The following is a 27,912-nucleotide window of genomic DNA, read 5'->3' on the forward strand; positions in this document are numbered from 1 at the left end:
ATCATTTGTCACTGCATTAAAATTAGCCTTCTTTCCGTCTACTAGATACTCTACGATTTCCAAGCAACCATATAAGGCAGCCAAGTGGAGAGGAGTACTGCCCTTATTTGTCACTGCATTAAAATCAGCCTTCTTTTGGTCTACTAGATACTTTACGGTATCCAAGTGATCATTCCAAGCAGCTAAGTGGAGAGGAGTTCTGCCATAATTATTTCTAGCATCAATGACATTTCTTAGTTGATCTGAGTGATTTTTCTCTATATTTGTTATTATAGCTTCAACTGTTTCTTTTTTACCACTTCTAGCAAGCAAATGTAGTGGAGTATTTTCATCTTTACCATAGATAGCATTATAAAAATTATTAATTAATTCATCATACCTATTTGCATGGGCCCAAATAGAAGTAATGTGATCTGCATCTTCGTTGACTAAATTAGCTCTTGTTACTAATTCTAAAGCTTTTCTTAAAACTTCTTCTTCCTTTCCTCTCAATTCCAATCTTATTACTTCTTGTACTAATCTATGAACACTCGATATTCCCTCCTTTAGCCTGATCATTGAATACCTTTCAAGTAGCTCAACAGCGTCCCATAACTTATCTTCGTCTCCTTCTAAACTTGAAAAAAATCTGTTTATAGGAATTTTATCAGGATCAAGATAAGCGATAATATCCATTATTTCTATCGCTTTCTTACCACTTTCTCCTTTTTGTTCTATGTTTTTAAGTGTTACTTGCCAGGTTGTGTACACTGTTTTAATGTAACGGTCATTTCCATGCTGTGCTTTAAAACCAAGTACGTCTGTTTTTTTTGCCTCTTTCGTATATTCTTTTAAATAGTCGTTAATTTCATATCTTTTAACTCCCCTCTTTTCTAACTTTTTTCTTTTCTCGTTTATATATTCTGTTACTTGCCGTAAAGCTAGTGGAAACCTTTGCAATGTCTCTGCTAATTTCTTAATTTTTTTGACTTGCGAACCATCATTTATGCCTAATGCTTTCTTTATAAATTCTGTAGCTTCCTTTAGAGTAAAATCGTTCAATAATACTACCTTTATATTTCCCTCTTCACCTACCTCCCAATTTTGATTACGAGAAGTAATTAGTATATAAGGCTTATTATCAGGAAATTGAGATAACGGTAAAAATTCTTTTATATCCTTATATTCTTCAGCGTTATCAAAAATAAACAGACTTTTCGTATCTTTAAAATGTTTATATACGTCTTTAATGATAGATTTAATATCTCTTTCTTGCTTTTCATCTTCCATCTGCATTTTATAATTTTTCTTCTTAGTTGGTTTTTTAGGCATATTTTTTACGCTTTCTTGCGCTTCATCTTCAATATCTTTTCTGGATTTTTGCCGAACGGGCTGTTTTAGATCATCAATAGTATGATGTACACTCTTTGTTTGTTGTTGCTCACTCTGTGGTTCATCATATAAGTTTCTATCCGTAGATAAAACCTCTTTTTTCTCCCAAACAAGGATGTTTAAATCTTTAGCTAATTCTTGAAACGATTTCTTCAGACTTTCTTCTGTTTCAGTGTTTATCCATATAAGATTACCATCATAAAATTTTCTGTTCTCATAAGCGTACTTTCTAGCCAATTCACTTTTACCTATCCCTCCTAAACCACTAATACAGGCTATTTTCGATATTACTACTTGCTCACTTTTATTTTGTAATGCATCATGCAAAGTTTTTAAATCTCCAACTCTTCCAGTAAATGATTTGACTGGTTCTTTCACATCAAACCTAACTGGCTCTTTTGTAATAGTTTTTTGACTAGCTGTTGCTAGAATACCTATAAACTCTCCTACTGGTATTGTTCCAACTCCACGTTCATTATTAATATTTTGTAATATTCTTTCTAACTCTTGCGTTAACTTTCCTGATTTTAAAGTATATCTATATTCTTCTGATGGTTTCTCCTTACATTCTATATAGTTTTCTATATTATCCCATTCAAAAGGAAGACGATAACCATATTTTTCAGGATTACCTCCATCTATTTTTCTGTAATATTTGTCACAAATACCGTTGTCATTTATTGTTACTAAACCTACTCCCTCATATAACTCCGCAGTTTTCCATTCCTCTTTTTCATTTTTTAATGTATGCCCAGCCTTTGGTATAAGGCTTTTTATCCTTTCTGGTATATTATGTCCTTTAATAAGTTTATCTGCTTTAAAAAAATGAACAACTGAAGCACCAAATCCTTTTTCCGATTTACCTGAAATGACACCTTTAGTTATCAATTCACAAAAATCTTTTTCATTTATACTTAGACTTTTCTTCTTATAATCATCTATATAATTTATTGCTCTGTTCACAGCATCTACTGCTAACTTTTCCATTGCCCTTTCCCAACTTCCGTCAGCATCAGTAACTGTAATAAATTGACTTTCAAAACTACGAAAAATATAAATACCAGCTTCAACCAATGTACTCCTAATAGAACCTTTCTCTATCTTTCTAAATACCTCGACAATCCTCTTAGCTTTGTCTCTACGATCTTTATTACTAAAATAAGTCCAAATATAGCTACTAGCTTTTCCTCCTACTGTTGATCCACCTCCCGCTGCTCCTGGTATACCTGTTGCCAATCCAAGTGCTTTACCTATTCCTGCTCCTACTGGTGTTGCTATGTTCCCTCCTATTGTACCTGTTTTTGGTGTGCCTGCTACAGCCGCCTGTTCTCGGTACTTATCTAACTTTTCTTCAAATTTCTTAACAAAAACCTTTATAAATTCTTCTCGTAGCATCTTACTTTTATCATGATTAGAAGATCCAGGTTGCTGAACATGGGATCTTTCAAAACTTTTACGTTTCTTTTCTTGATTAAATAAAGGCTCTTGATCGAAAAATGCATCTTCCGTAGAGCGCTTTAAACCCTCATTGTCTCCAGTTTGTTGCCAGGCTTTAGTTATTTGCTCTGTCTGCTTTTCTTTTCTTACTTGTTCAGCCATTTTTGAACTAATAACCCCTTTGTTTCAAGTAATCTACTGGATGCTGTGTTTTAATCATAATTTGTTGTTAATATAAAACCTAAGTATAATATTATAATAAGCTTGATATTATAAATCATCTTGAAATCAGAAAAATTAGCAGTGCAAGATGTTTTTACGTATTCTAGCTTTCTATTTTCTAGTAATTAATTTGTGTTTGTGAATTACAAATCAGTGCTAATAAGAAGCATGTTCTACTACTTTATTTTTTAGATTATGGTTTTGTTAACCTATTTTACTCAAATTTACTTATTTTTTTTCTCATTTCCCATGGGGATATGATCCTTTATGTAAATAAGTATTACTGAAACACTTTTAATATAGCCATTTTACGTAACATTTGTGAGAGCAAGTTTTTTAGTATGGTAACCTCCACTGTTTTATGAACTCATCTATACCAAATCTAGTATAACCACTAAACCCGCCCCATTGGCCTACTTTCCCCTATATACCATAGGACATTGTATAGCTAACTACTTTACTTAATTTATTAATATTGCTTTCACAATGTTATGTTTATGGAAAATTTTCTCAGAAAGGTGGGGTCTTAACGTTGCAACAATGGTACCCTAATCACCATGTTACGTGACCCGCCAACGTCACCTTACTCACCGCCGGTATCACTTGTTGGGGCGGCGTGCCCGAATCGGTCGGTCCAGTCGTTGGCGCGGCATATGAGGTTTGGAAGCGAACGGAGCTTTCAACCGTGGGCGCGCGGTTCCGGATGCGCACTTACTTTATCTCGCGGAGAGCCTCGGGAGGACTCTGGTTTACCGGACAACCCTGGAGAGTAACACTCAGAGCGTTTTCCCCTACGCGGTACAGTTCGTTGGAAGAGCGTTCTCCTTACCACGTGTGGGGGGACGTGAACGCTTCCGTTCGGATAAGAAAACTCTAACACGAGGTTATCGGTTTCAACTCCGTCTTCAGACTGATTGATTTCTGAGGCGGTTTATGCTTTACTTATACTCGTGTACACATAGATATAAGTAAGCTGTTCTGTTTTTCACCAATTTCAGGCCTCGAGCCGAATTTTAGTGTTACTCAATCCTCTCTTGGTCTCCTCATAATCCACTCTTATCTTCTTGCCTCTTCACAATCGACTCTTATCGTCTTGCCGTAATGACACAACAATTCATGCGCTTGCTAAAACCGATGCGCGGTTCGCACTAGGGCAAGTGTCGCTCGACAAGCAGGCCACCAAGGCACCGAAAAATGATGGCCAAGGGTTCAATACGAAAGAACAAGTAGGAAGCGGCAAAATTCCCTTAAGCGACACACGACAACGAATCGCACCATTCTCGCTCATTAAACCACCTTTCGGCTCACCTTAGTCTGGATACTGGCTAGGTTGATACCTGGTTCCAACTGTTGCCTCAGCGCCTATGTCTATGCAATTTGTTCGCTTGGCTGTTTTAATGACTGTGCCTGATTTTGGATGTGTAACCGCATCTGTGTATATAGAAATTGGAAAAAAAACCCCTGTGGCAGATCTGATGGGTATCATCATCTTTACTACTAGCAGTTCCCGGCGCCCTTCGCCACTCCTCAATTTATCGTAATTTATCGATTATCCTGTGTTTCAGAGGATCGGACTTCCTGGTGACGTATCCGATCGGCTTCCCTTTCCGTCTCCCGTTATTTCTCTTTTTCGGACGATCGGGCTTCAGTTGTCACTTCCCGTTGCTCCTCTGTTCCAAATGATCGGACTTTCCGGTGACGTATTCGACCGGCTTTCCTTCTCGCTTTCCGTTGGTTACATGTCGAAACTCGCATCAGTTGAATTTGGCTCAAATTGCTTGAAAACTATCGTTTGTATGGGGCGTTACGTTACGTTTGTATGGGAGCCCCCCCTTTCCTGGAGGTGTGGGAGGGTCAAACTTTCCTATTCACAATCCGGGGTCACAAAACTACGCTGTGCAAAATTCCACGCTGATTGGTGTAGTACTTTTTGAGAAAAGCGGTACACACAGGCAAACGACCATTTTTATATATAAAGAAAGACTAACTTTCTTTTGCATCATAACCAATGGGAATCGCTCCACCATTCCATATACCTTGCTTTCTTGATGCTGCTATCTTATCTCTTACTCTCATGCTTGCTAGCTCTCTTTCATATTGCGTAAAGCTCATGATTGTATTTAGCACTAGCTGCTTAATACAATTTGTAAAATTGTCTTGTGGGTCTGTAGCGCATTCTGTTTTCTTCAAGTTCACGTACTCTTTACTCTTCCCACAATCGTTTCTTTTTTCTTACTAACTTGCTTCTCTATTCTCCTGAGCTTCTTGTATTCCCTTACGCTGTCCCGCGGAGGAGTATGTCCTGTCCCCCACACCTGTCCTTTAGTAGTTCCTTAATATTTATTTTATGATTGGCGGTGATAATAGATTAATGTCTTCGTTGAAAGTTAGCGTTAAATTAAATACGTCTGAACGGCTCGTAGATCACTGAAAAACTGACTATCATTGCTTTGTACGCAATGTTCTTTCGTTCCGTCACAAGTCTACACTCGTCGTCGAACTAGCCAGATCTGGTCTAACTACGACGCGTGCCCAAGACATCTTGGGCACAGCTCCTTAAACATGTTCTTAAAGGGTTCCATCTCTCGCTCGTACTTGTCCCTTCATTTAGTGGTTGTAGCTATTCCCGGATGGCCTGTTTATACAACTTTGCAATTAAGCGGATGCAAGCGCTCTTGTTTCAGGGAGTCCGTAGTGAATCGAGTCTGTGCGTTATTCCCGCCCGTTGTACTTGGGCGAGTTATTCTACCGAGTTCCGAGTCACTGCACCAACCAGGTAGTGATCTGATTCGAAGGGCCAAATTCGAAACGTTCTGACGTTTAGCAGTCTCGATTGATGTCGCCGATCAATCAATACGTGATCAATTGGATTGGAAGTAACTCCATCCGGAGACACCCACGTGGTTTTGTGGATGTCCTTTGGCGCAAAGTTATCACTTCCAATCACCAGGTTCCTTGCGGATGCGAAGCTGATCAATCTGCCACTATTATCGTCACTTTCTCTGTGTAGACTGATTTCTCTTTAATGGTAGTTTCGGTAGACGCGAAAGTAAACAGATTTGCTTCCTTTTATTTTGCATTTCATCGTGCGTCGTCTGATAAGCACGCACCGGCTGATATTTGTCGGTGACGTTGTTGAACAAGTGTTTTGTGCTGGAAGCTGTTGATTCGGTTCACTCTCCTTCGCCGAGGACGCCGTCACCGTAGTCGCAGAGGCTTGGATACGAAATGGGATCGCCCGGCGGAATCGGGTGTTGTTGATGCTGGGTCTGGCTTTGTGACGCGCTGTAGCAACGGGCAGGTTCGCGAGAGATAACCGGTCACCTCACATATCTCTTGTTTGCAGATGCTAAAAGTGTAAGATAAAGCTCTGTTTCAGATTTTTAAATGTAAGCCTCTGCACATCCCGTGCGGACTGTCATTGGTTGGTAAACGTCGGTGACCGAAAACTAAGTTTGGCTTCAAAAATTCAAAGTTAGTGAGGCAGAGGCTGGTCTGCTCGAAAATGCCGCGGGCCTTACTATTGGCCCTGTTGGTAGGACCAGTGTTTAGTTCTATTATCGGTAAACTGGCGACGGTGTGGACGTAAGGTTAACGGGTTCATTTGTGTTTAAACATGTGGCGTACCAATTTGTAGATCATCAAAATTACTACTACTCGCGTCAGCCGGCCCTCTTTCGTTTGCTGATCAAACACGGTCTGTGGCCGAAAAATGAAACGATCGAGTACGAGAAACCGGAAGTGGACCGTGACGCCCCATCGCCGTTTATTTACGGAGGAGACACTGCTTCCATTGATACCTATCCGTACCAGCTGTCGCTGCGCCACGAAGGAACGCACATATGTGGTGCATCCGTCATATCCTCACGCTGGGCATTGAGTGCAGCCCACTGCTTAGATGATGCCACCTATCCGGCAGGAGTGAGTGCAGAGAACGGGTCGTGCGTAGCGGATTGTTCACAAGACTCTTTGCAGATCACGTTCCGAGGCGGGACTCCGCATCGTCTGGCAGGTGGCTATATTTTCAACGCGGATGAGTACTATCTGCACCCGAAGTTTGATCGGCAAACACTGGATTACGATGTCGCAGTAATACATGTGAAGGAGAGTTTTTTCATCGACCGCATCGAGGCGATAGCATTGGCGGACACCAACACGGTGTATCCTATCCCGTCGACCGCCACCGTCATTGGCTGGGGCACTGCGGAAGGTGGTTACACGCCCCTAATACTGCAATCGCTGCAAGTGTACCTTCAGCAGCGCTCGTTGTGTGCGGCGTCGTGGATAGACCAGATAACGGAGCGGTAAGGATGTGCAGTTCGTCCTCATGGCGTCCGATCGGCCATGCTTACAAGTTTTTCTCCGTTGCAGCATGTTCTGCGCCGGTGGCGGTGAAGTGGGCAAGGATGTCTGCAACGGAGACAGTGGTGGCCCGTTGATACTGAACGGATATCAAATCGGTATCGTCTCCTGGGGTTCGAATACTTGCGCCATCAACCTTCCGGGCGTGTACACGGCGCTTACCAACGATGAAGTTCGAGCGTTTATCAAGGTTTATGCGAGTGTTTGAATAAACGCTTAGCTTCGGGATATTTGTGTCAATATGCCATATTAGAAATGTGTTCTCTTATTGTTAAAAAGTCTTCGATCGTAAAATCGTGGTTCAAGTTCTGGTGTCGGGGGTTTTATTGATACAGCGGGCAGAAAGAGATAAGTTCTGATTTAGCGTTGTACCGTATTTACCTGTTTAGCATAATGTACCGTATCATAAACGGTGGACACGACAGGTGCGAGCAGTTACTGAACCCTGTTATCGCTGATAAGGCCGGAAATGTGTGTTGGTGCGCGGCGCAAGCATATTTCGGAAGTTTGTTTAACAAACTCATAACACCTATTTGCTGCCATAAACATTTATAGATGGTTTCGGACTTTAAACGCCCGTGTGTTCCTGAATGAAGCTGCGGATTGTCGGATGCGCGGTGCTGGCGTATATTGCCGGCAGTCTACCGGAACAATCGTTCGACCCCCAGGACGAGACGCCCATTTGGTATCCGTGAACTACTAGTGGATCGCCACTGTCTCCGTTGCAAGTATCACGACTGAGTTCGCCGGCGCACAGCATTCTGATAAAAAAAAGAAACCGTTTTGATTGTGTCTTACATCGCAACGATTGGCTCAGTAAGACCCTCACTCTTCTGTGATCCAGTCTGAAGGCCAGTAGTTGCGACACTCCTCGGTACTTATCAGGGGTACGTCGATCCATTGTAGCTGAACGGGTAGCGTGCCTGGGACGGTCTGAAGCCCCCAACCCGAAACATTTGCCCTCGTACCGGGAGCGTACCCGCTCGTCGCCGGGGGTAAGGTTACTGACGTGATAAATTGGCCTACTAAGTCCGAACCGACACGTAGAAGGCTAACGTCAAACTCCATCGTGTAGTCACTGTAAAGAGGATGGTTGATGATTTGCTCCACTCCATAGATGGTTCCGCCGGCTAAGCGATTGGCGCTACCAGCTCGTAGCGTTAGCTGAAAGAACGGCACTTTAGGTACTGTGAAATTTGGAGTAACGACAACTCCCTACCACATCCTGCTCCGGAACTGGGAACGTGCAGTGGGCTGCTGATAATGCCCAGCGCAAGGCAACAATCGATGCTCCGCAGCCGTGAACACCTCGTCGACGCAGGGATAACTGGTGAGGGAACTCTTCGATCCGAGCATCGTACCCACCGACAATTTTGGTGTTTTTCTCCACTGCAGCCGGAAGTAGCGAAAGGTTCTCCTTAAGACGACCCCTAGGATTGCAGGAGCCCCAGCCTACCAAGAGCAACAAGCACAACATTAGTTCGACGCGCACTTCCATCGTGATGTCGGATGCTGCTTCCAGACACGAACAAAATCAACTGACAGTTTTACTTTGCATACGATCACCGTGCGGGATTTTTCCAAACAATGATAACTTGTACTTGATTAGATAGGACCCAAATCAATGGCGCCTGTGGTATCTGGGGAGAGATTGATATGATTCATCGGAATCATTATTCAGTGCGTCGGTTTCACAACAGAACCGGTAAAGCGCGTGTACCCCGAGTTCCGCTAGTCAGAATTTTTCGATACAGCTTCAAAACTAAATCTTGAATCTTTATCCATCTTCTGCCGATTCCAAAGTCAAAAGTAGTCGAACCGGCCACGAGAAATAAAACAGTAGAGCTAGTCTCATGACTGATTCTTTTGTGGTCCCGTTCGTTTTATAGCTCAGATCGGTAGATAGCTTGTCAAATATTCCAAGGCCGGAGCACGGATTCCGATGAATTATACTAATCAGGAGTCCACCAACCGACCCGAGTCTTTGGTGGTTTGAACAAGCAAAAGAAAATGAAAGCAAAGTTTTGGTTGCTTTACTCTGTTTTATCCTTCAAAAATTTCAGTACACAAACTCCCTGGAGAGAGAGTCTTTATACTCCGGTGTTCGACGAAATGAAGTTACGGATGGCAGCGTTTCCAACGTTGGCGTACACTCCTGGGAGTGGACCACCGCACTGCACAGCACCCCACGAGACAACGCCGAACTGCTGTCCAGAAGCGACCAGCGGGCCACCGCTGTCACCGTTGCACGAGTCGCGTCCAGTAGCTCCGGCGCAAACCATACTGCAAGGAAACAAGACGGATATCAGTGGCTTGACCCTCCGACACTCCGGACTGACCGGATACTTACGCGGCGGTGATGCGTCCAGCTCCCCACTGTGAGCTGCAAGTGGCCTGGGCAACGACTGGAATGTTGACTGCGCGCAGGTCGACTGGGAGAGATCCTCCCGGAGCGGTAAGACCCCATCCAGAGACGACACTGTTGGTGCCAGCACCGAAGCTTCCTCCGTTGGCAATCAGACGGATCGACGCAATATTGGCACCAGTGAAGGAGGTGGTGATGCGGATGACGCAGACATCGTTGTTCAGATTGTTGCTGTTGTACTGTGGGTGGTTGATGATCTGGGCGGCCTGGAAGATCAATCCACCGGCCGTACGACTGGCACTGCCTCCACGGAAGGTGATCTGGGAAGTTTAGGGAACGGGAACGTGTATTCAAACCTGGTACCACACGATAGGCAGCGTCAAGCGGAGGCACTTACGCTGTTCACATTGGGCATCGGGAATGTGCAGTGTGCAGCGGACAGAGCCCAGTTGCCCGAGATGACCGAAGCGCCACAGATGTGGTTGCCGTTCTGGCGCAGCGACAGCTGGTACGGGAATTGGCTAATTGGGACCACTGAGCCTCCGACGATACGGCCATTGTTCTCGGCACTGCTGCCAGCGTCAATGCGGACCTGCTTGGCCCACCAATCGTCCTCGGTGGATCCAGCCAGAGCGCTGGCCACGAACAACGACAGCAGGATGAACGTCTTCATAATTAACTGTAGCTCCGTAACCAACACTGATGGTCTACGGTGCCACCGTTCGGTAGCTTTTATATAGCGGTCCTTATCACACGGCCCAGGAGCACGCAGCGCACGGAGCAATGTTTTACCAAAAATCAGATGTTAACAAGCGATAACAAATAATCAATAAAATCGGGTAATTCCAGGTTGCAAGTCGGCGGCAAAGATAAAATTGGCCAAGAAACCGCTCAGGCCTTATCGCTCGCTCGCGTCGCGGGTTGGGACACTCTGTTTTCAACTTAAGCAGATTGGGAAAATCTCAACACGTCATACATTTACAACCGGGGGATTTTGGAACGTGCGTCTGGAGAGTTAAGCCATCCGATTTAGCCATTTTTTCGATCGCACTAATCATGCAAAGTACGCCGTCACTACTCCAATGAAGAAAAAGGCTCGACGGGAAAGAAATGCGAGGTGGCCATAACATACTTTGATCGATCTATTCGTGCGACATGTTGCAGCTTGTTCCTGCAACAAAGGTCTGTGCTAGGGGTCTACGCGATCACTATGGTTCAGGAGACCTCTTTGCTGATGCGATCGTTTGTCATCGTTTCGTCCAGTTGTCAACAGTTCTGTTTTTGTGTCTATCTTATCATGGCTTGTTTGATGGAGCTCTGTTCTGAAGTATCGATGCAGCACAAACTTGCTAGAACATTGCGCATGCGCAGTTTGCTATGTGTACTTGGATTCGAATGAGCAATTTGAACGCCGAACACCGAAATTTAAATGAGCCAGCCCCCCGTCAAGATGAACGTTGAGAAGAATGTAAAATATTAGTGCAAAATCACAGAAACAGAGCGTTCGTGCGATGTAGTACACTTTTTATCGTTCTGTGGGTCGCGTTTGCTCAGCTGCTATTGCGAGCCTGGCGCTCTGTTTCGGTGCGATTGATGTTGGCCCCAAGCCGACATAAGCGGAAGGTCTGCCAGGCGCCAGTCCACTCGCAGCTCAGGATCAGGAGCGAGTATAATGCGCATTTCGCTGGTGTCGTTACTTGGACTGGCTTTGTTGCTCGCCGTGGTGCAGCTCTCGGTGGCCAGCGACTTCTTGCTCGACACAAAGAAAAAGCGGCAAGATGGAAGAATAGTTGGCGGTGCGGCAGTCACTATTGACAAATATCCCTACGTCGTGTCTTTGCGGCGCAACTTGGACCACGTTTGTGCAGGATCAGTCATATCGCCGTACTATGCCGTGACGTGTGCCCACTGCACATACTCAATGAGCTCGCTCAGTGGTGTAAGTATTGAATACAACCGGTGCCACGCGCATTCCTAATCCCCGCAACTGTTTGCAGGTCACCATATACGCAGGTTCTACTAGTCGCACGACGGGCGGTAAGGTATTTACTGTAACCGCTATCATCAGGCATTCGGAGTACAATCCGGATACTTTCGACGTCGACGTCTCGGTAGTGCGCGTGTCCACCTCTTTCACAGCGACTACGGGCGTGGGGATTGTGCAGCTGGCGGATCTTGAATGGAACTATCCGGCAGGCATGACAGCCACCGTTCTCGGGTGGGGTCGTACTACGACCGGTGGGTCACTTTCGGCTTCCCTGCGAGCCGTTTCGATACCGATTATCAGCAACAGCGAATGCGCTGCGGCGTGGAAAAATATCTCCATCACCAACACGTAAGGCTCTTTATCTCCTATCCGCGGTCTGCGCAGTGCAAATTCAATCTCTTGCACTCTCCTCTCAGAATGATGTGCGCTGGGGCCAAAGGGCGCGATGCTTGCACAGGCGATAGTGGTGGACCGTTGGTGGTCTCGCCTAACAACAACAACAGTGTCCTTGCCGGGATGGTGTCCTGGGGATCGGCTACGTGTGGCAGCGACTACCCGGGCGTCTACACGCGGGTCACAGCAGCGAAGATCCGTAACTTCCTCGTACCGTACGTGTGAGATGGCGTACCTGGAAGCAACCATGACCGAAGCTGGAAGCTTCGCAACAATACTAAACATAAAGAGCAAGATCCAATTTATGACAACAAAGGTGTCAAGTTGGTTTTTTCTGTTCACTTTTGTGTGAACCAGAGTAAGATGCCAGGCTAGATTCACACTGTTCGTATCAACGATATCGGCTTACATTCAAATATTTATACAGCTTCGCAGACTGACACGTGGTGCGGTCCGGAAACGCTGAGAACTAGAAAAAAGCCCTTCGCTGGACGGTAAATCGACGCCGTCGATCATCAGAGCGCATACTGTCTGTAGTTTACTTGTATTTCAATTATGTATTGGTTAGAATTATAAATATTCTGCTTTGGTGGAGTATTCTGGAATTACACAGCTGTACGGCACATAAGTACTTTTCGAGTTTACTGTCTTTTTGTTTATTTGTCCGCACGTGGCGTTACACTAATGACGTAAAAGTTCAATACAGTTCTGCTGTGATTACCCATTTAGACGTATAAAAACCAGTAATATGATTTGGCCAATCTGTTTGTTGCTCTCTACTAGTACTAAGACCAGTAAATCAATGGTGGCGTTATGTGAGGGTTCGCAAGGACTTCGGTTGGATCCTCGATCTGTGGCAGGATAGTAGAAAGATTCGTTGAGGACAATACAGACTCTTACCGATTGTCATTATGGAGATACGGTTACCACATTTGTGGGGCATGCGGCTACCGCGGTCCATTGCATGTTCCCTAAGCCAACCGTTGAGATTGCGCGTTTTCTGAGGTATATGTAGGAGGGTGTTTATGGTGATGTATTAACATTTATCACATTGTAGATAACGCTGAAATGAGGAAGCGCAAACCATACGGACAAGGAAGAAACGGTATTTACAATGGAAGATATTACTGTACATCCTATGTTTAACCGGAACACCTACCATGACATGACTGGCCATCAGCGTTCTACATCATTTACTGGCCATTGGAGCATAGCTCTGATAGGTATCCACAGTACTCCTCGTAGCTACACCCAGCAGCAATCCGAGTTGGGGAATAACAAACAGCGACTATAATGATCGATATATTGAGGATTGCCAGGGTTTCACTGTCGTACGTTACGTCACCGTACCTTGCAACTTTACAAAACAAAAAAAAAAAACCCAGAACAAGGAAAAATATTGCTTTTTCAGTGCAGAAAACAGAAAACGGTATAAGTTGTCGTTGGTATACGATAGTACCGATCTATATTTGTCCAGATGGCCCTTTTCGGCGAACCCTTTGATTTGAACCCTGTTTTATTTCATTCGAAGCTGACACGAGTACAACATTTTTTCATAAACATTCCTAATAAATCTCTCAACTAGTCTGTGAAGAATTGTATGTCAATGAAGTTGATGAAGCATTGTGATCCTGTTATTTATTAAACTTGGTGTATTGTTTGATCAGGAATTAGACCCCCTTTCACACTCCAGTATTGTTAAAGATAAATTGTCGCATATTTGCGTTTCCAACAAAGGTATAAATGGCGGGATAAGAACTACCACACTCTTCGTCGCCCCACGAGACAAGCCCAACCTGCGTTCCGTTAAGCGTTAGGGGACCCCCACTGTCTCCGTTGCACGAGTCGCGTCCTTTCTGGCCGGCGCATATGGCTCTAGAGAAGAGGGAAAAGGAATGGCAATAACTTTGTTAATTCCTCCCGTTTGGGTTACGGCCAACACTTACGTTGTCGCTACGTATATAGGTGCCCAGGCCGCTTTGCAATAGGCGAAGCTCACGGTCGGCACTCTGACGGAACGTAGCGTGGGCGCCAGGGTCTCGTTGGAAGCGGTCAAACCCCATCCAGAGACGGTCACTATACTTCCAACCGGCACCTTCATACCGGTGGCGGCCAGCGGGATCGGTGCCACGTTGGGGTGGTTCAAGAAGGAACCATTGATACGCAGAACGCAAATATCGTTTGCGAAAGTATTGGGATTAAACTTTGGATTGGGAACTACCAAATCGACTTGGAAAACGACCCCCGATGCGTCATCGCTTCTAATGTTGGTTCCACCGAGAAGCGTTAACTGTAATGGTCGGAATGGACAAACAAAAGTATGTAGCTTGTGGCCGAGCAACACGTGGTTCTGGGCGTACATCCTTAGCCGGCGAGGGAGGACTTTGACAGTGAGCGGCCGTTAGTGACCAGGTTTCCGAAATAACCGACGCGCCGCAGATGTGGAATCGACGCTCTCGCAACGACAGCTGGAACTGGAAGTCACCGATATCAGCCACAACTCCGCCGACAATTCTTCCACTAACTCGGGACGGTCCTTTGCCATCGGGAACTTGGACACGTTTCTGTCGCGACTCCCACACGTCCTGAGCCTCGTCGCTCGCCACCCCGACGATGCACCAGGTTAGTACTATAAGCCAGAACTTCATTTTGCGCCCAACGTCACACCCAAAAGCGAACCAGAAACTGTTCTTCGACGGCGCGGTCCAGATTGGTTAAATAATAGAGATGAAGCGAACGGTAGCCGGCTGTTGGCACAGCTGAATTCTGTGTCCTTGAACAAAACCATACGAAACGGCATCTTCCTGGTTCCAACGTACGGGTCCGCTAATGTATTTTCGCCCGTTGATTGCTTTTCTGGTGTTATTCATCTCCAGCGTTTTTGGGGTGCTTCGGGACAAACACCGTTTGAGGAAGTGTCTGTGCGCAATACTTAGCTGATCTTTTATGCCGCTAACGGGGCCTTCTTCAGATTCAAATTGCCCTCAGCTCTTCAATCGTTACGATAGCGATGCGCTGATTATCTGGCAAAGCTTATCAATCGAAAGAGGTGTGCGTCCGACGACCGGTCAGCCCGGACAGTCGCACTTAGCTTCCGTGTTGGGTATGGCAGTGTTTGTAATCGCATTTCTGGTATTACCCATGATAAATGTTTTGGCCAGCATGAGACAAGAAATGGGTAGTCCCAGTGATTGGCGATTGATAGGCGGAATTTCCACAGCGGAAGAAACCGTTACAGTTCGCAATGGATTTTGAAAATAAAATTGACTCGGATTTGATTTTGTTTTTACGACCTTACCATCCGGTATTTCCGGTATCGGTATGAACTTTACTTTAAGCGGGAACCGTTTCTTGAAGAAATTCGAAGCAAGGGAATCGGGCTTCTCCGCTAATCTTCGTCTCATAAATCCGAATTACGCAATGGGCTTTAGATAGCAGTTTCGGCGGCCGATTGTATGACCGAGCGGTATTTGATATTTTCTTTATCTGTCCGAAACCGTGGCCCATTGTTTCGGGGTATAAAAGGAGTTGGTCAAGCATTGGGGCCCTAGTTCATTCAGGATCGGTAGAAGATGAAACTGTTCGTAGTGTTGGCACTGTTTGTGGCGTCGGTCGTTGCCGGCCCGGAGGAGGATGTGTGGTTGCAGTACAACCGCCGCCAGCCCGGAGGAGGCATCCGAGTGGAGCAGGACCGCCCACCGTTCCAGGGCCGCATCGTCGGGGGCGTTGATGCCGACATTGCCAACTACCCGTACCAGCTTTCTCTGCGCCGTGTATCGCACAGCTGCGGTGCCTCCGTGATCGCCGCTCGCTGGGCCCTGTCTGCCGCTCACTGTACCTTCCCACCACCAGCAGTGACTGCCGTCTCGCTCCAGGGCGGCAGCACCGACCGCACTCAGGGTGGCATCATTTTCGCCATCGAAGAAATTATCAACCATCCGCAATACAACGACTTCAATCTGGAAAACGATGTGTGCGTGCTGCGTACGGCCGTTGACTTGGTGGGACCCAACATCTCTCCGATTGGTCTGGATGTCTCGGGAGCTACGCATGTGCCCGGAAGCCGCGCCGTCCTCAGCGGATGGGGAATCGACGTACGAATCCGGAGATTTCCCTATTATTTTGACACACGTTAACGATTCTAATCTCACCATCAGGGAACTGGTAGCCTTCCAATTATTCTACAACGCGTCGACATCCCCGTTGTGGATCAAGCCGTGTGCGCCGGTGCATGGCCGTCCGGCTGGGTTACTCCAGAGTAAGTATTAGCCACCTTCAGGCCGCGCTTCATGATTCATGAATATTTCACGCTTCGCATTGTTTCAGCATGATCTGCGCCAGCGAACCAGGCCGAGATGCTTGCAACGGTGACAGCGGTGGCCCGCTGGTCGTTGCTGGACACCAGATCGGTATTGTGTCCTGGGGCGATGCTGCCTGCGTTGGAACCAGCCCGGGAGTGTTTGCACGCGTTGCCTTCCCGCTCATCCGAAGCTTCATTCAGTCGACGACCGGAGTGTAACTTTATTCGACACAGCACAAAATATGACAACTTTTCCATGAGCAATTACTTGATTGTGTGCCGTTTCCAAGCTTAATTCTACGCATCCGAAACAGACATTCGATAGTTGGAGCATGAGCAGTTTGATTCCTTATCGTCGAGTTACTGACAGACTTGATAAGGTTTCGGATTTCGTGGCTTAATCTATTACGTGCCATTTCACCTTGATTTGATAAGGGTTGAAACATATTTTTAAACTAATTGGCTACGATACCTAAACAAGTCAGCAGAAACATCGAATAGTTCAAGTGTCACCCATTGGGTCATGCTCCTGGTTGCCAGAGCAACCAGGTCGGTCAATGATAACATGACTCACTATTGAACCTGTGAAGCGTAGTCTGAGCTCAGATGTGTCAGAGAACGTCCAAAATCATTGTATGGCGACCGGCGGTTGAGATACAGTTTGAGTCGTAGATAAGATACGGTTTTTTCGAGCTGTCGCTCGATCATGGAGTGATCATACTATTTATATTGCTGAATAAACATATGGCCCCTGCTTCATTTATATTTACTACTAGCAGTTCCCGGCGCGCTTCGCCACGCCTCATTTCATCCTCATTTCTCGACTATCTGGCGTTTCAGAGGATCGGACTTCCTGATGACGTATCCGATCGGCTTCCCTTTCCGCCTCCCGTTATTTCTCTTTATCGGTCGATCGGGCTTCCCCGTGTTGTATCCGATCTACTTCTCTTTTCATTTCCTGTTCCATACCTGTTACTCCTCCTTTTCAGACAATCGGAATTCCCGCTGACGTACATAATCGGCTTTCCTTCTCGCTTCCCGTTGGTTACATGTCGAAACTCGCATCAGTTGAATTTGGCTCAAATTGCTTGAAAACTATCGTTTGTATGGGGCGTTACGTTACGTTTGTATGGGAGGAGGTGTGGGAGGGTCAAATCACAATCCTATTCACAATCCGAGGTCACAAAACTACGCTGTGCAAAATTTCACGTGGATTGGTTCACTAGTTTTTGACAAAAAGCGGTACACATACACAGAGAGACAGACAGACAAACATCCATTTTTATACATATGGATGCGTTTGTTATATATATATTTGATCTTCTGGGGGAGGTTTCGATCTGTGGTACTTTTAAATCTTCTATATTGTACCAATATGTACGTATACGTAATTTTTAGTACAAAAATGTACCATAACGATGGTCGAAATAGCCTTCCCGTTTGGGCATTTTGAACTCTGGTTAATTAAATAATTTGTTAGAAAAAACGTTCAACGAAAACATACTGACTCACTGACATTGACGTACATGATTGAAAACTACAAATGATCGTGTTAAATAAAAATTGTGCTGCTTGCCAATTTCCAAACAAAAACCAACAGATAGGTTGCAGGATTTTATTTATTACAAAAAACCATTCGACGGGCAACGTAGCCTAAATGACATTTGACAACTTAACATAGTTTAGAACTAACACTAACTCTAAACACAACTGGCGAAACGAACGCAGGAGCTAGTAGCCGAAATTGTAAGACCCGTGTACACGGGTCATTATGTCCAGTGAGGGACGACCGCGGATCAATCCTCCTCGGTCCTCGTATTTTATTAACAAAATCAGGTGAATGTTTCTTGAAATGTCTAAAAGCTTTCGATGACTTCCAGTACAAATCTTGGATAATGCCCCACTGTTCCGAACTAGAACTAGAAGATTTATTGCTTGTGGCTGACGATTATACGATAATGATTTTTCGATCACTTTATAGAACTTTACCGGAAATTACCAGGAGTTTGGGAAATCCATGAGCCCTGGGGTACTCATCATTGTGCGTTGGGGATATTCCCGACGTATAGATAAACGGCCAAATTCGTCTTGATAAACGACGAACGGGACCAATTGTGACTATAAATGCAAGGTGCACGTTGTGTCCAGCACTTGAAAGCGTAAAGATGAAGGTGTGCTTTGTGTTGGCTGTGCTTGTAGTTAGCGGATCGGCAGGGCCGTCAGCTCGGTTTCGTTTCAATCGCCGTGTGCCAGAACCATATGAAAGCCCGGAATGGACACCGTGGATCGTTGGAGGAACTGACGCGAACATTGCTAACTATCCGTACCAACTGTCGCTGCAGCGTCGTGATGGAGGACACTTCTGTGGAGCATCGATCATTGCGGCGCAATGGGCCCTATCTGCCGCACACTGCACCTTTCCGGCGCCAGCACCGAGTACCCTGCAGTTACGTGGAGGATCATCGGATCGCACCCAAGGTGGTGTAGTGTTCGATATAGATCAAATTGTAAACCATCCCAACTACAATGAGGCGACCATACAGATTGATGTTTGTGTATTACACACCACGTCGGTCATGAGTGGACTTCATATAACTCCGGTTGCTTTGGACCCTTCCGGAGCAACCCATACACCTGGAACCAGAGCGGTAGTCAGTGGCTGGGGTCTCAATGTAAGAAAAAGAATGAAAATTTACAATGAAATGTAAGCATCCAATTACCATTCTCTATCCGTTTTAGGCCGACCGAGGTTCCCCCATTATTCTTCAACGTGTCGACATCCCAATCATTTCTGATGCCGCTTGCATGGCAGCGTGGCCTGGATTTTTTTCGCCCGAGTAAGATGTTATTGAATAGTTTAGAGTACCTTTTTTTCATAATATTTTATTTCCAGTATGTTGTGCGCTAATGAGCCTGGACGTGATGCATGTTCAATGGACAGTGGCGGCCCATTGGTCGTTGGTGGCACGCAGATTGGAATCGTGTCGTGGGGAAACCCTTCATGCCTGGGAACTGTGCCGGGAGGTTATGCTCGTGTCGCCTACCCAACAATCCGCAGCTTCATTTTGGAAGTAACAGGTGTATAAGACTTCAAAGAATTTCTATTCTACAATGGAAAACATTATTATTTATGAACAGTTTTATGTACACATTTTACATGCGAACGAAGAATAAACATGCATAAATGATTTTATGATGAAGAGGTTTTAATATTGTAGAGGTATTTTAATACGATTGGATACCTGCGAAGTAAAAAAAACGCAATCACGGCCGTCCATGGTTCTGTTGGTAGCTAGTTCTGTCCTGTGGCCATTCTATTTGTTTGTTGGTTGGTTGATACGAAGCATTAAGAGCGAAACACGAACGGAAGTAGCTCTGCTGTCCCAAGTCCAGACCGGACCAGTTCACCAGTATTTGATAAGCTTTTTTCCTGTTTTGCGCTGATTGCAGGCTGATAGTGTCAACTAATTTAACTGGCAGGCAGTCAACCTTTAACACCGGTTCGAACAATGATTGAGTGGATACGGGAACGCTATACCAGTCGGTGTAAAACTGCATCAGACGTATAAGTAAACTCGAACTATAAATATTTGAAGGCATACGTTGTGACTGCGTTACAGCAGTCGTCGGGGTTCAGCAGTGCAGGCATGAAGTCGTTTTTTATCATTTGTGTGACTGCACTGACGGTGGCGAGCGGATACGAGCGTCGAATGCAGCCAGATGGTGCCCAAACGGTTGACAGTAACGCAGTCCTGGGTGTGTTTGGGTTAAAAAAAATCATTGGTGGAGAACCGGTACGCATCGAAACACACCCGTACCAGCTTTCTCTACGCAACTACGACTACCACATCTGTGGCGCTTCCATCATCTCGAGCACTTGGGCGCTGACTGCAGCGCACTGTTTGTATCCTGATCCGGACCCTAGAACGGTAAGAAGGGTTCTCACGGACCACGGGGCAACAGGGCCCAAAGCGATGAGTTTGAATCGTCCTCGGTTTAGATTTCCCTCCGAGCTGGAACGACGTACAAGGCGACGGGAGGCAGAATCTACAATGCATCTCGAGTTATCATCCACCCGATGTATAAGCCCAGCTGGATGGACAACGATGTGGCAGTGATAAGTGTTGTTGCTCCATTCAGTGGCCCAAACACCAATCTGATTCAACTGGTCCCTATGCACTACGAACCAATGGTTGGGATGCGTGCGCTAGTGACCGGATGGGGACGCCAAGTGAGTCACTGTGGCGGAGGTTCGATGGGAAGAAGAAACTATTAAACTATCTTATCGTTGGCAGAGCGAAGAGTCTTCACAAGCGACTGCGCTTGCGGGTGTGGACATTCCCATCGTCGCTAAAGATGACTGCCTAAACCAATGGGCTGGAGTGATGGTGACACCGCAGTGAGTAGGGGCGGCTTCAACAAAGATACCAGAACGTGTGAGATTACAGCCACTAACTGTTGTTAACAGGATGATATGCGCCGGCGAGTTGGGTAGGGACTCTTGCAATGGCGACAGCGGCGGCCCACTGGTGTCCGGGGGACGCCAAATCGGCATCGTTTCCTGGGGGTCAACCAGGTGTGGTGGTCCACTGGCGGCTATCTACACTCATTTGGGCAACCAAGCCATACGCACCTTTATCAGTGCCACTACGGGTGTTTGAGAAAGATTTGCGCGGAATGAATGAATGCACAGGAACAAATTATAATAAAACATTCAACTCAATGGGGCCGTTGTAATCAGTGCGTTAACATTTTTTTCTGTGCCTTTTATCGCGTCTCCTTCAACACACGTTATCGCCCCAAAACATGTTATCTGTCAACTGCCATTTGAAATCGAAAGTGTGGATGGAGCTTTTCTTTCCCATATCTTGATTCGGAATGAATTCAGTGCGTGACCGAAAGCTTCTATTTTGGCGTAAAGCTTTACGAGGGAGCTTGCAAATTTTCGGCCAGCCAGAAACTTTCAGCTTTCAAAATTGGCGAACAATGCTACGGAGAATAATACGTTTATGCTTTAATTTAACAAATATTTGAAAAAGATTATAAATCGTTTCGAAATAAAAATTGTTTTTTATCACTTTCAATAACTGTTTTTACCGCTGCTGTCAACTCCAACTAGCTCGTTTACTATCAGAGCAACCTTTGGTGCGAACAACCTAAGCAGTGGTCTGCCATCCTTTCAACTAGTTACGGCCTATTACATTACAGCAACCTTAACCTCACTTTTATATTTTGGAAATGTTTTGAATTCTGTTGAATATCATCAAATTTTCACACAGCACATTTTTGTGTGTCATCAATGGTTGGGTTGGTAATCAAATTTTATGTTGCCATGTTGCCATCAATTATTAAAATATCACCATTACTACGTTTTTCGTTCCTGAGGTGGAACATCAATCGTTGGTGACACTCCATTCGGCACCACAGGTTCTGCCGTCGACACGCGTACGCACCACGAGTCTTGTGAAATGCCCATGTCATTTCATTTTACGACCGCTCCCTGGCTGAAATTGATAATTACCCATGGCCGAAGAACGTTCTGCCCAATATTGGCTCATTGAAAAGAGTAGCTATTTGGACGGGACTGCTTCTGAATTCACCCTCTGCATACTGATGCCCGTTAAAAACCGTTAATCCTGGGACAAGTTTCAAAGCTTCTCTTAGTTTTAAATCACTCAACGTCCAAGCATGAAGCACCGCAAAAATATGTTATCAAAGAAACGGTGTTTGAAGCGGGAACATTAAAGGTTTCCAAACGATGCACTTCCCCGGCAGACGCATCTCTGTCTGGCAGGGCATTTTAATGTTGCTTTTCCCTCCCGATATGTCTGCCTGTTTGGCATCGGGCCGTTGAGTCTCTGCTTTGCCATTGTGGTTTCTGCATACAGAAGTAGCAGGGTTGGTCTGCGCGGAGAAGCAGAGATATGGTCGAATGTTGGTGATGCGCATCAATGGGGGTCCTTGAAAAGTGAAAAGATGGCCGCCTGCAGCTAAATGCATGTCGTACAAGTATTGTAACTTTGGCTTAAGCAATCAGTACAAGTACCGGACCGGGGGGAGGCCATGCTGGCTCCGGAGCATAAACGTGAATGCATCGCTTGAAAGGGATCCTGAGGAGAATTAGGGAAATGTGTGATGTTTGGTTAGCTTAAAAAGTAAATAAAAAAAACCGTCCCTCTCATGACACAGCCCGATGGTGCGTCGTGGAATGCTTGCTCTGGGAGGGAACCGAGTGGAAAGGAAACTGAAGTGGTTCGCTCTCGTGTCTTGGTCTTCCGTTGTCGATGCTTGCTTACTCTTGAGGGGTCTCACTTGCTTTCCCGTAGGGTGTACGGCCGCCGAATGGACCGGTGCCTTTACGACGGAGGCATGCACATTTAAAACTCAACCGAGCGCGCACGCCACGAAGGATGGTGATGATGGCTGTGCCGCCATGACCGGAATTTTGCGTCACCCCTCGTTAGTTATCCTTGGTTCTTGCAAGAAAACCAGGACCGGACCGGAGAAAAGCAGCCAAAGCGATGGATCTTCCTGATGCTGTTGGAGGCTAAATGAAAGGATTTAAGTGAATTATGCTGCTTTCAATAGATTATTTCCCATGCTGATTTATTGTTTGTTATCTTTTTATTAAATTCTAACGCTGTTAAAAACCAAATTTATGTTATTACTGCATCATTGCACACACCAAACGTACTGCTTTTGTGGTTTGTAGAGAATGAAGGTCAAAGTGAAAGTAATAATTCATTTAAAAGTTTCGTTTGTAGTTAAGGTCCAAACTCGGTCAGAAGTAAGGGCAGGAGCAACACAATCTGATACGTTCCAAACCCTGTCGATATCAATCAAACAAAGTGAGACGAATCAATATGATGGCTTATGAAATAAATTACTTGTCGATGTTCTCTTTCCCTCTTTACACGGTCTTTCCGGGGAGACCGGGCCCAGTTCTCCGGTGCCATCGGAAAATTGCTAGCCACAGGAAAAAGTTTACCGATGACAAGTGGATTTCTGTTTGATTTATTTGAAGGACGAGAGCGCTGAGGGTCACAAGGAGTTCAACCGATGGGCAACTATCGAGCGCCCTTCCGAGTCAATGAAGAGGCTCCGAAAGGCATTCGTGGCTCGATGCCCTAGACTCTCGATTTTGGACACTGAATGTTTTGTGCGGCAGGTAGTTATGATTTAATGTGATTGCTCTGTAAAGGCGGCGAAGGATGATGGACTTTTGATTTTTTGGCCCGTGATCCAGCGTGAGTCGTGATGGGCACATGTGTGTGATTTATGCCTCTTCACCGACGCGACGTTCGACTGTTCTCTGAATTCCTGAAAAGGTCGGTCCGCGGAAGTGGAAATAATTCTATTAGAGACCGCTAAACGCTGGATGTAGCCGACGACGAAGGGCTAATAAAACAAATTTCACCGAGCGCACCGAGCGAGAATTGTGCCCTGTTCTCGACGTGGCCAAGATGCGTGAAAGACCGTCCTCGGATGAAGAAACTCGAGTTTGGGCTCGAGTAAAACGGAATGTCGAGACGCCGTGATGAAACACAAGTTTGGGATTTCTTTTCCGAGACTGACATGGACCGGTGGACCGATGCTAGAATTGAGGTTTACTGTCCCAAAAGCTCCCGTTTGATGGCTGAACCCAATTTCGAGCAACGCACTTTGACCTTTCAATCTTTATTCCAAACAAGAATGAATGAATGCAGCCGAACGTACCGCAAGAACTGAGATGTGAGATTGCGAGGCGCCATTTTCAGCCATTATTGCGTTGCTCACAGAAATTGTTTGACGGAAAAACTTTAGATTGAAGTCAGCACGTTTGTGACAAAAGCTCTGCGCAATGCAAACAACGCCGTAAACAGTGTTTCTATTGGAATACTTTCCGAAAGTGTGTACGGGCGCGTCACACATATTGTTTTATGACCTCGCGAAGGATCTTTGACCAGCAAATTTTATAGACTTTGCCCCTCCTTAAGATTCACTGCGATGAGCGGAGACAGATTGGGGCCGGGAGAGAGAGAGTTTAAGTGAAAAACGGAAAGCTACAGCTTCCTCCGGTGATGGGTTTCCTCCGTTTCTGCCCCTTTGGTGTAGGGGCCATTTTATTGCTGCCCGGTTTTGGGGGTAACGGCAACGTGTGACAGAGGGATGGCTTACGGCATTTTAAGTGGCGATTATATCGTTATCTCTTCACGAGATATTAGCTTGTATCAGCAGAGTGTAAGGTGCCACTTGCTGAGCGCTTGCTCCATTGCCTTGCGCCTCGGACGGGGACGGGGACGCCGGGGATTATTAAGGCGAAATACGTACGAAAGTGATTCTGGTCCGATATTTCGGACCATTAGAAACGCTTTCAAATTGCTGAATGCGGATCCGTTGCAAGGATTTGGACCGGGTTACTGGACCGGGCAAGTGCTTCAGTGTTCTGTTCTCGATGCCCGAGCTGTGGCCTCCGGAGCCATATCAGACGGACCTAATGGCACTTGCTTATGTGATGGCCGGCGGCCAAATGAGGCGTGTAGACGGACGGTGGCGCTGGTTGTCCGATCGCGACCGGAAGCCATTGAACCGAGCGATTCTAAACTGACCACTGGGTGATGATTGCCTCCTGTGTTGGAGCCCCCGTTCTGATGTGTTATGCCCCCTCCGCCCATTCCAGCGTGCCTCGGCCTGACTGACCATAATGGATTTTAGCCTGCGGTACACACATCGGTCGATGGTCACATAAAAACACCTGCCAAAGGCCGGAGTCAGCAGCCAGAACAGTCATTTGCGGGATCGGATAAGCGAATGACACGGTTGACCAGGCGCCTCCATGTAGACCCCATTCGAATGTGTGATTGTTTTTTTGGCCACGACAAGATACATTTGACTTTACCCGATCGACTTCCCGACTGTGGGCCGGAATCCTGGGTGTGACAGGTCGCCGGGGGCTGGGGTGGCAAAAAAGTGTTGACAGCGCATCAGTGAAATGTTTCGAGGCTTTCGCCGGACAGGGTTGTGTCCTTTCGGAAGGTACACCAGTGCCTGCGGGGCTCAGGATTTTTTCTCTCTCTCTCTCTCTCTCTGTCTGTCGTCCCGCAACGAGTAAAAATTGTTTATTGGGTGGTGGATTTATTTTTCGTTTCTTTTTATGATTGCGTGGCGTGGCTAGTTTATGGCTCCTGGAGATCCTGTTGTCGCTCCGGAAGGGCTTCCCTTTTGATGCGACGGGCCAGCCAATGGACTTCAGCCGGGAAGCAACATCATGCATATGATAGCTCCACAGGAAGCAGCAAACAGGGCGTTCGTGGCCACCGGCCTGGTGGATACCACAAATGATAGGGTAAATCCTGGTGGTAGTTGAAGGTTGTTCCCTGTGCAGTGTGTGTGAGTGAGTTCTGGCATGGCTGGCCAAACCAAACTGGACCGTACCGAGCGGGGAGCTCTCGGGGCGGGAGTATTTTATGACTGTAAGCTCCAATAAATTTGCACCTAGCGCTCCTAGCGAAAGGAGCGAGTTTCGTGGATGTGATAAGGGCGTGCTGGGGACGGTCGGTGGACTTAGCGGACCCGTTAAAGGGAAATAAAAATGTAAACATGTTTACACTTCCCGAACCGACCGGTCGCTCGGTCGGTTGGTCGTGGGCTGTGTGATGCGATTTGTCAGTGGCCAGCGCTGAAAACAGACCGGGACGATGATGAATTTGCGATTCATTGCTGCAAAGACAAACGCAAATATCGTTAGTTATGCCTGGCCAGAGCCAGGACAATAAAGAGAGTAAAAGAAGGTGCAGGTAACAGGCTTCGTTTTTACCAACGTTGGCCTCAATATTGAGCAAATTTCGAGATCTATGCAGGCATTCTGGTGTGACGTATTTTCAGACATGGAACGACGATTCCTTCCTGCATCGTAATACGTAATATGCAAACCGGTGGCAAAGTCTGGACCATTGCCTCGAACTCGGATGCAACTAAAGCTTGGGCTTCTGTTGGGCGCATAACTACAACTCCTTTCACACTTTCCGCAAACTCGGTTAGTTACATCGCCCATTGTTTATGGAGGCTCGATCTTTGTGGTGGACGCCATTGTCCGTTATTGTTCTGTGGAACTTCTAATGACGCCATACGGGTGGGACGGGTCGGTGTCCTGCCGTCCTATTAAGGTTTCCCTTATTTTGCATGAAATGGTGCTTATCGTTTTAGTCATAAATAATAGTGCTCTGCAGACATCAGATGCAATGGTGCAAAGTACGTTGATTGTTTGTTGAAATGGTTCTGTGAATATACTGTGCCAGCTGTGCTGGGATTGCCGGCCAGAATTATGTCTATATCTGTTACGCTTCGTTAAAGCAAAGGGAAGCATTCACGTCTGGAGTAAATATCTGAGAGCTACAGTTTTACCAACAATTCCCCCGTTCGAAGCAATCCAAAACAATCGCTGGTCTCAGCGATTTCGATTGCATTAGAATGGGCAAATTATTATTTCCGAAACACATTTCTTAGCTTTGCCCCACTTTCTGGCCCCGTTTTTTTCTGATGTAGGTTAGGTTACTGAACAGTGGCAAAAGAAAACCAATCATCAATTATGAAACTCACCCATCGGGAAGCGATTATTTTGCTCATTATATCATTGAAGGAGCACCTTTAACCTGGCCGAATGGCGATGGTTATCGGGTGTACCGATGCTGCTGCGCCCTGCGCCGAACCCAATACGATGGGCTTTTTGGGGTAAGGTGGACCGCCATTTCCGGGCGTTTTGTGCCGGCAATTCAATATGGGAATGGCGATAGAAACGGAGGAGCGGCGGGAGACGTTGGCCAGGGGAAAATAAATTCTCTTAACGGTTCCGGTTCTCGTCTTCAATTAGATTGAGGGCTTTTGCGCTATGGCGGCGGCGACGGCGGTGAAGCTTGTCTTGTAGCGGCGGAGGAATGATAATTTTTTGATAAATGGCCTCTAATTAAAAGCCTTCGAAGACAGAGCTCCAATAGCCAATGGGCATCGCCAATGGGTACCCGGGCATATGGCCCGGCAAGGTCGATAAATTTAGCTTCTGATTTCTGCAATGGATTTTAATGATATTATTGCCTGCTTCAAGTGGCCTCCGATAGGCGATTCCGATAGGCCATTATGCCGTTACGCAATTGAATATGTGTTCTCTAGTTCTTTCTTTGATTGGCCGGCAAGCCGGCGGCTCTGCTCGGGGACCGGAACATCCGGTTCGGTGGTGAGCACGTTGATGGCCAAGGATGTGGTTCTCGGGATCGCAGGATGTCACGGATGTGAGGGACCGGAGGGTGAGACGGATTAGACGGAGAGTGTTATTAAATTATCCTTCGGCTACCTTGGCGTCTTCCAGCCAGAGCAGTACGGTCCTGTGGTGTGTTTGGTGTGCAGTGAGCCCGAACAAACACCACGCACACATACACCCGCGCGCACAGACAATTTAATACATTTATAGCGTCGTTAATGAGGATAACGAGCGGTTTTGCT

At 46.1% G+C, this 27,912-nt stretch overlaps 8 protein-coding genes across 8 annotated transcripts; 5 read left to right on the forward strand and 3 right to left on the reverse strand.

Moving 5' to 3' along the window:
• The first annotated feature begins 6,463 nt into the window (after positions 1 to 6,463).
• LOC131212970 (trypsin 3A1-like) lies at positions 6,464 to 7,600 on the forward strand. Its single transcript, XM_058207073.1, has 4 exons — positions 6,464 to 6,593; positions 6,668 to 6,951; positions 7,006 to 7,334; positions 7,402 to 7,600. Exons 1-4 carry the CDS (start codon positions 6,536 to 6,538, stop codon positions 7,598 to 7,600), a joined length of 870 nt encoding a protein of 289 aa, XP_058063056.1. The 5' UTR covers positions 6,464 to 6,535.
• Positions 7,601 to 7,960: 360 nt separating this feature from the next.
• Positions 7,961 to 8,890, reverse strand: LOC131211516 (trypsin 3A1-like). Its single transcript, XM_058205016.1, has 3 exons — positions 8,612 to 8,890; positions 8,222 to 8,556; positions 7,961 to 8,153 (listed from the first exon to the last, which is right to left on the reverse strand). The coding sequence occupies exons 1-3, from the start codon at positions 8,888 to 8,890 to the stop codon at positions 7,961 to 7,963; spliced, it is 807 nt and encodes a 268-aa protein (XP_058060999.1).
• Positions 8,891 to 9,482: 592 nt separating this feature from the next.
• Positions 9,483 to 10,430, reverse strand: LOC131212972 (trypsin alpha-3-like). Its single transcript, XM_058207075.1, has 3 exons — positions 10,155 to 10,430; positions 9,743 to 10,077; positions 9,483 to 9,675 (listed from the first exon to the last, which is right to left on the reverse strand). Exons 1-3 carry the CDS (start codon positions 10,428 to 10,430, stop codon positions 9,483 to 9,485), a joined length of 804 nt encoding a protein of 267 aa, XP_058063058.1.
• A 999-nt stretch (positions 10,431 to 11,429) lies between these two features.
• On the forward strand, positions 11,430 to 12,362 carry LOC131211524 (trypsin alpha-like). The gene is made up of 3 exons (XM_058205023.1): positions 11,430 to 11,696; positions 11,755 to 12,092; positions 12,161 to 12,362. The coding sequence occupies exons 1-3, from the start codon at positions 11,430 to 11,432 to the stop codon at positions 12,360 to 12,362; spliced, it is 807 nt and encodes a 268-aa protein (XP_058061006.1).
• Positions 12,363 to 13,718: 1,356 nt separating this feature from the next.
• Positions 13,719 to 14,785, reverse strand: LOC131211543 (trypsin 3A1-like). Its single transcript, XM_058205046.1, has 4 exons — positions 14,498 to 14,785; positions 14,084 to 14,427; positions 13,900 to 14,042; positions 13,719 to 13,723 (listed from the first exon to the last, which is right to left on the reverse strand). The coding sequence occupies exons 1-4, from the start codon at positions 14,783 to 14,785 to the stop codon at positions 13,719 to 13,721; spliced, it is 780 nt and encodes a 259-aa protein (XP_058061029.1).
• Positions 14,786 to 15,709: 924 nt separating this feature from the next.
• On the forward strand, positions 15,710 to 16,656 carry LOC131212971 (trypsin 3A1-like). The gene is made up of 3 exons (XM_058207074.1): positions 15,710 to 16,231; positions 16,295 to 16,395; positions 16,464 to 16,656. The coding sequence occupies exons 1-3, from the start codon at positions 15,710 to 15,712 to the stop codon at positions 16,654 to 16,656; spliced, it is 816 nt and encodes a 271-aa protein (XP_058063057.1).
• Positions 16,657 to 18,602: 1,946 nt separating this feature from the next.
• LOC131212973 (trypsin beta-like) lies at positions 18,603 to 19,523 on the forward strand. The gene is made up of 3 exons (XM_058207076.1): positions 18,603 to 19,109; positions 19,177 to 19,274; positions 19,331 to 19,523. Exons 1-3 carry the CDS (start codon positions 18,603 to 18,605, stop codon positions 19,521 to 19,523), a joined length of 798 nt encoding a protein of 265 aa, XP_058063059.1.
• Positions 19,524 to 20,084: 561 nt separating this feature from the next.
• LOC131211546 (trypsin alpha-4-like) lies at positions 20,085 to 21,098 on the forward strand. Its single transcript, XM_058205049.1, has 4 exons — positions 20,085 to 20,366; positions 20,438 to 20,668; positions 20,733 to 20,836; positions 20,906 to 21,098. Exons 1-4 carry the CDS (start codon positions 20,085 to 20,087, stop codon positions 21,096 to 21,098), a joined length of 810 nt encoding a protein of 269 aa, XP_058061032.1.
• The last annotated feature ends 6,814 nt before the right edge of the window (positions 21,099 to 27,912 follow it).

The sequence above is a fragment of the Anopheles bellator genome, chromosome 2 (assembly GCF_943735745.2).
Source record: "Anopheles bellator chromosome 2, idAnoBellAS_SP24_06.2, whole genome shotgun sequence".
Classification (NCBI taxonomy): Eukaryota; Metazoa; Arthropoda; class Insecta; order Diptera; family Culicidae; genus Anopheles; species Anopheles bellator.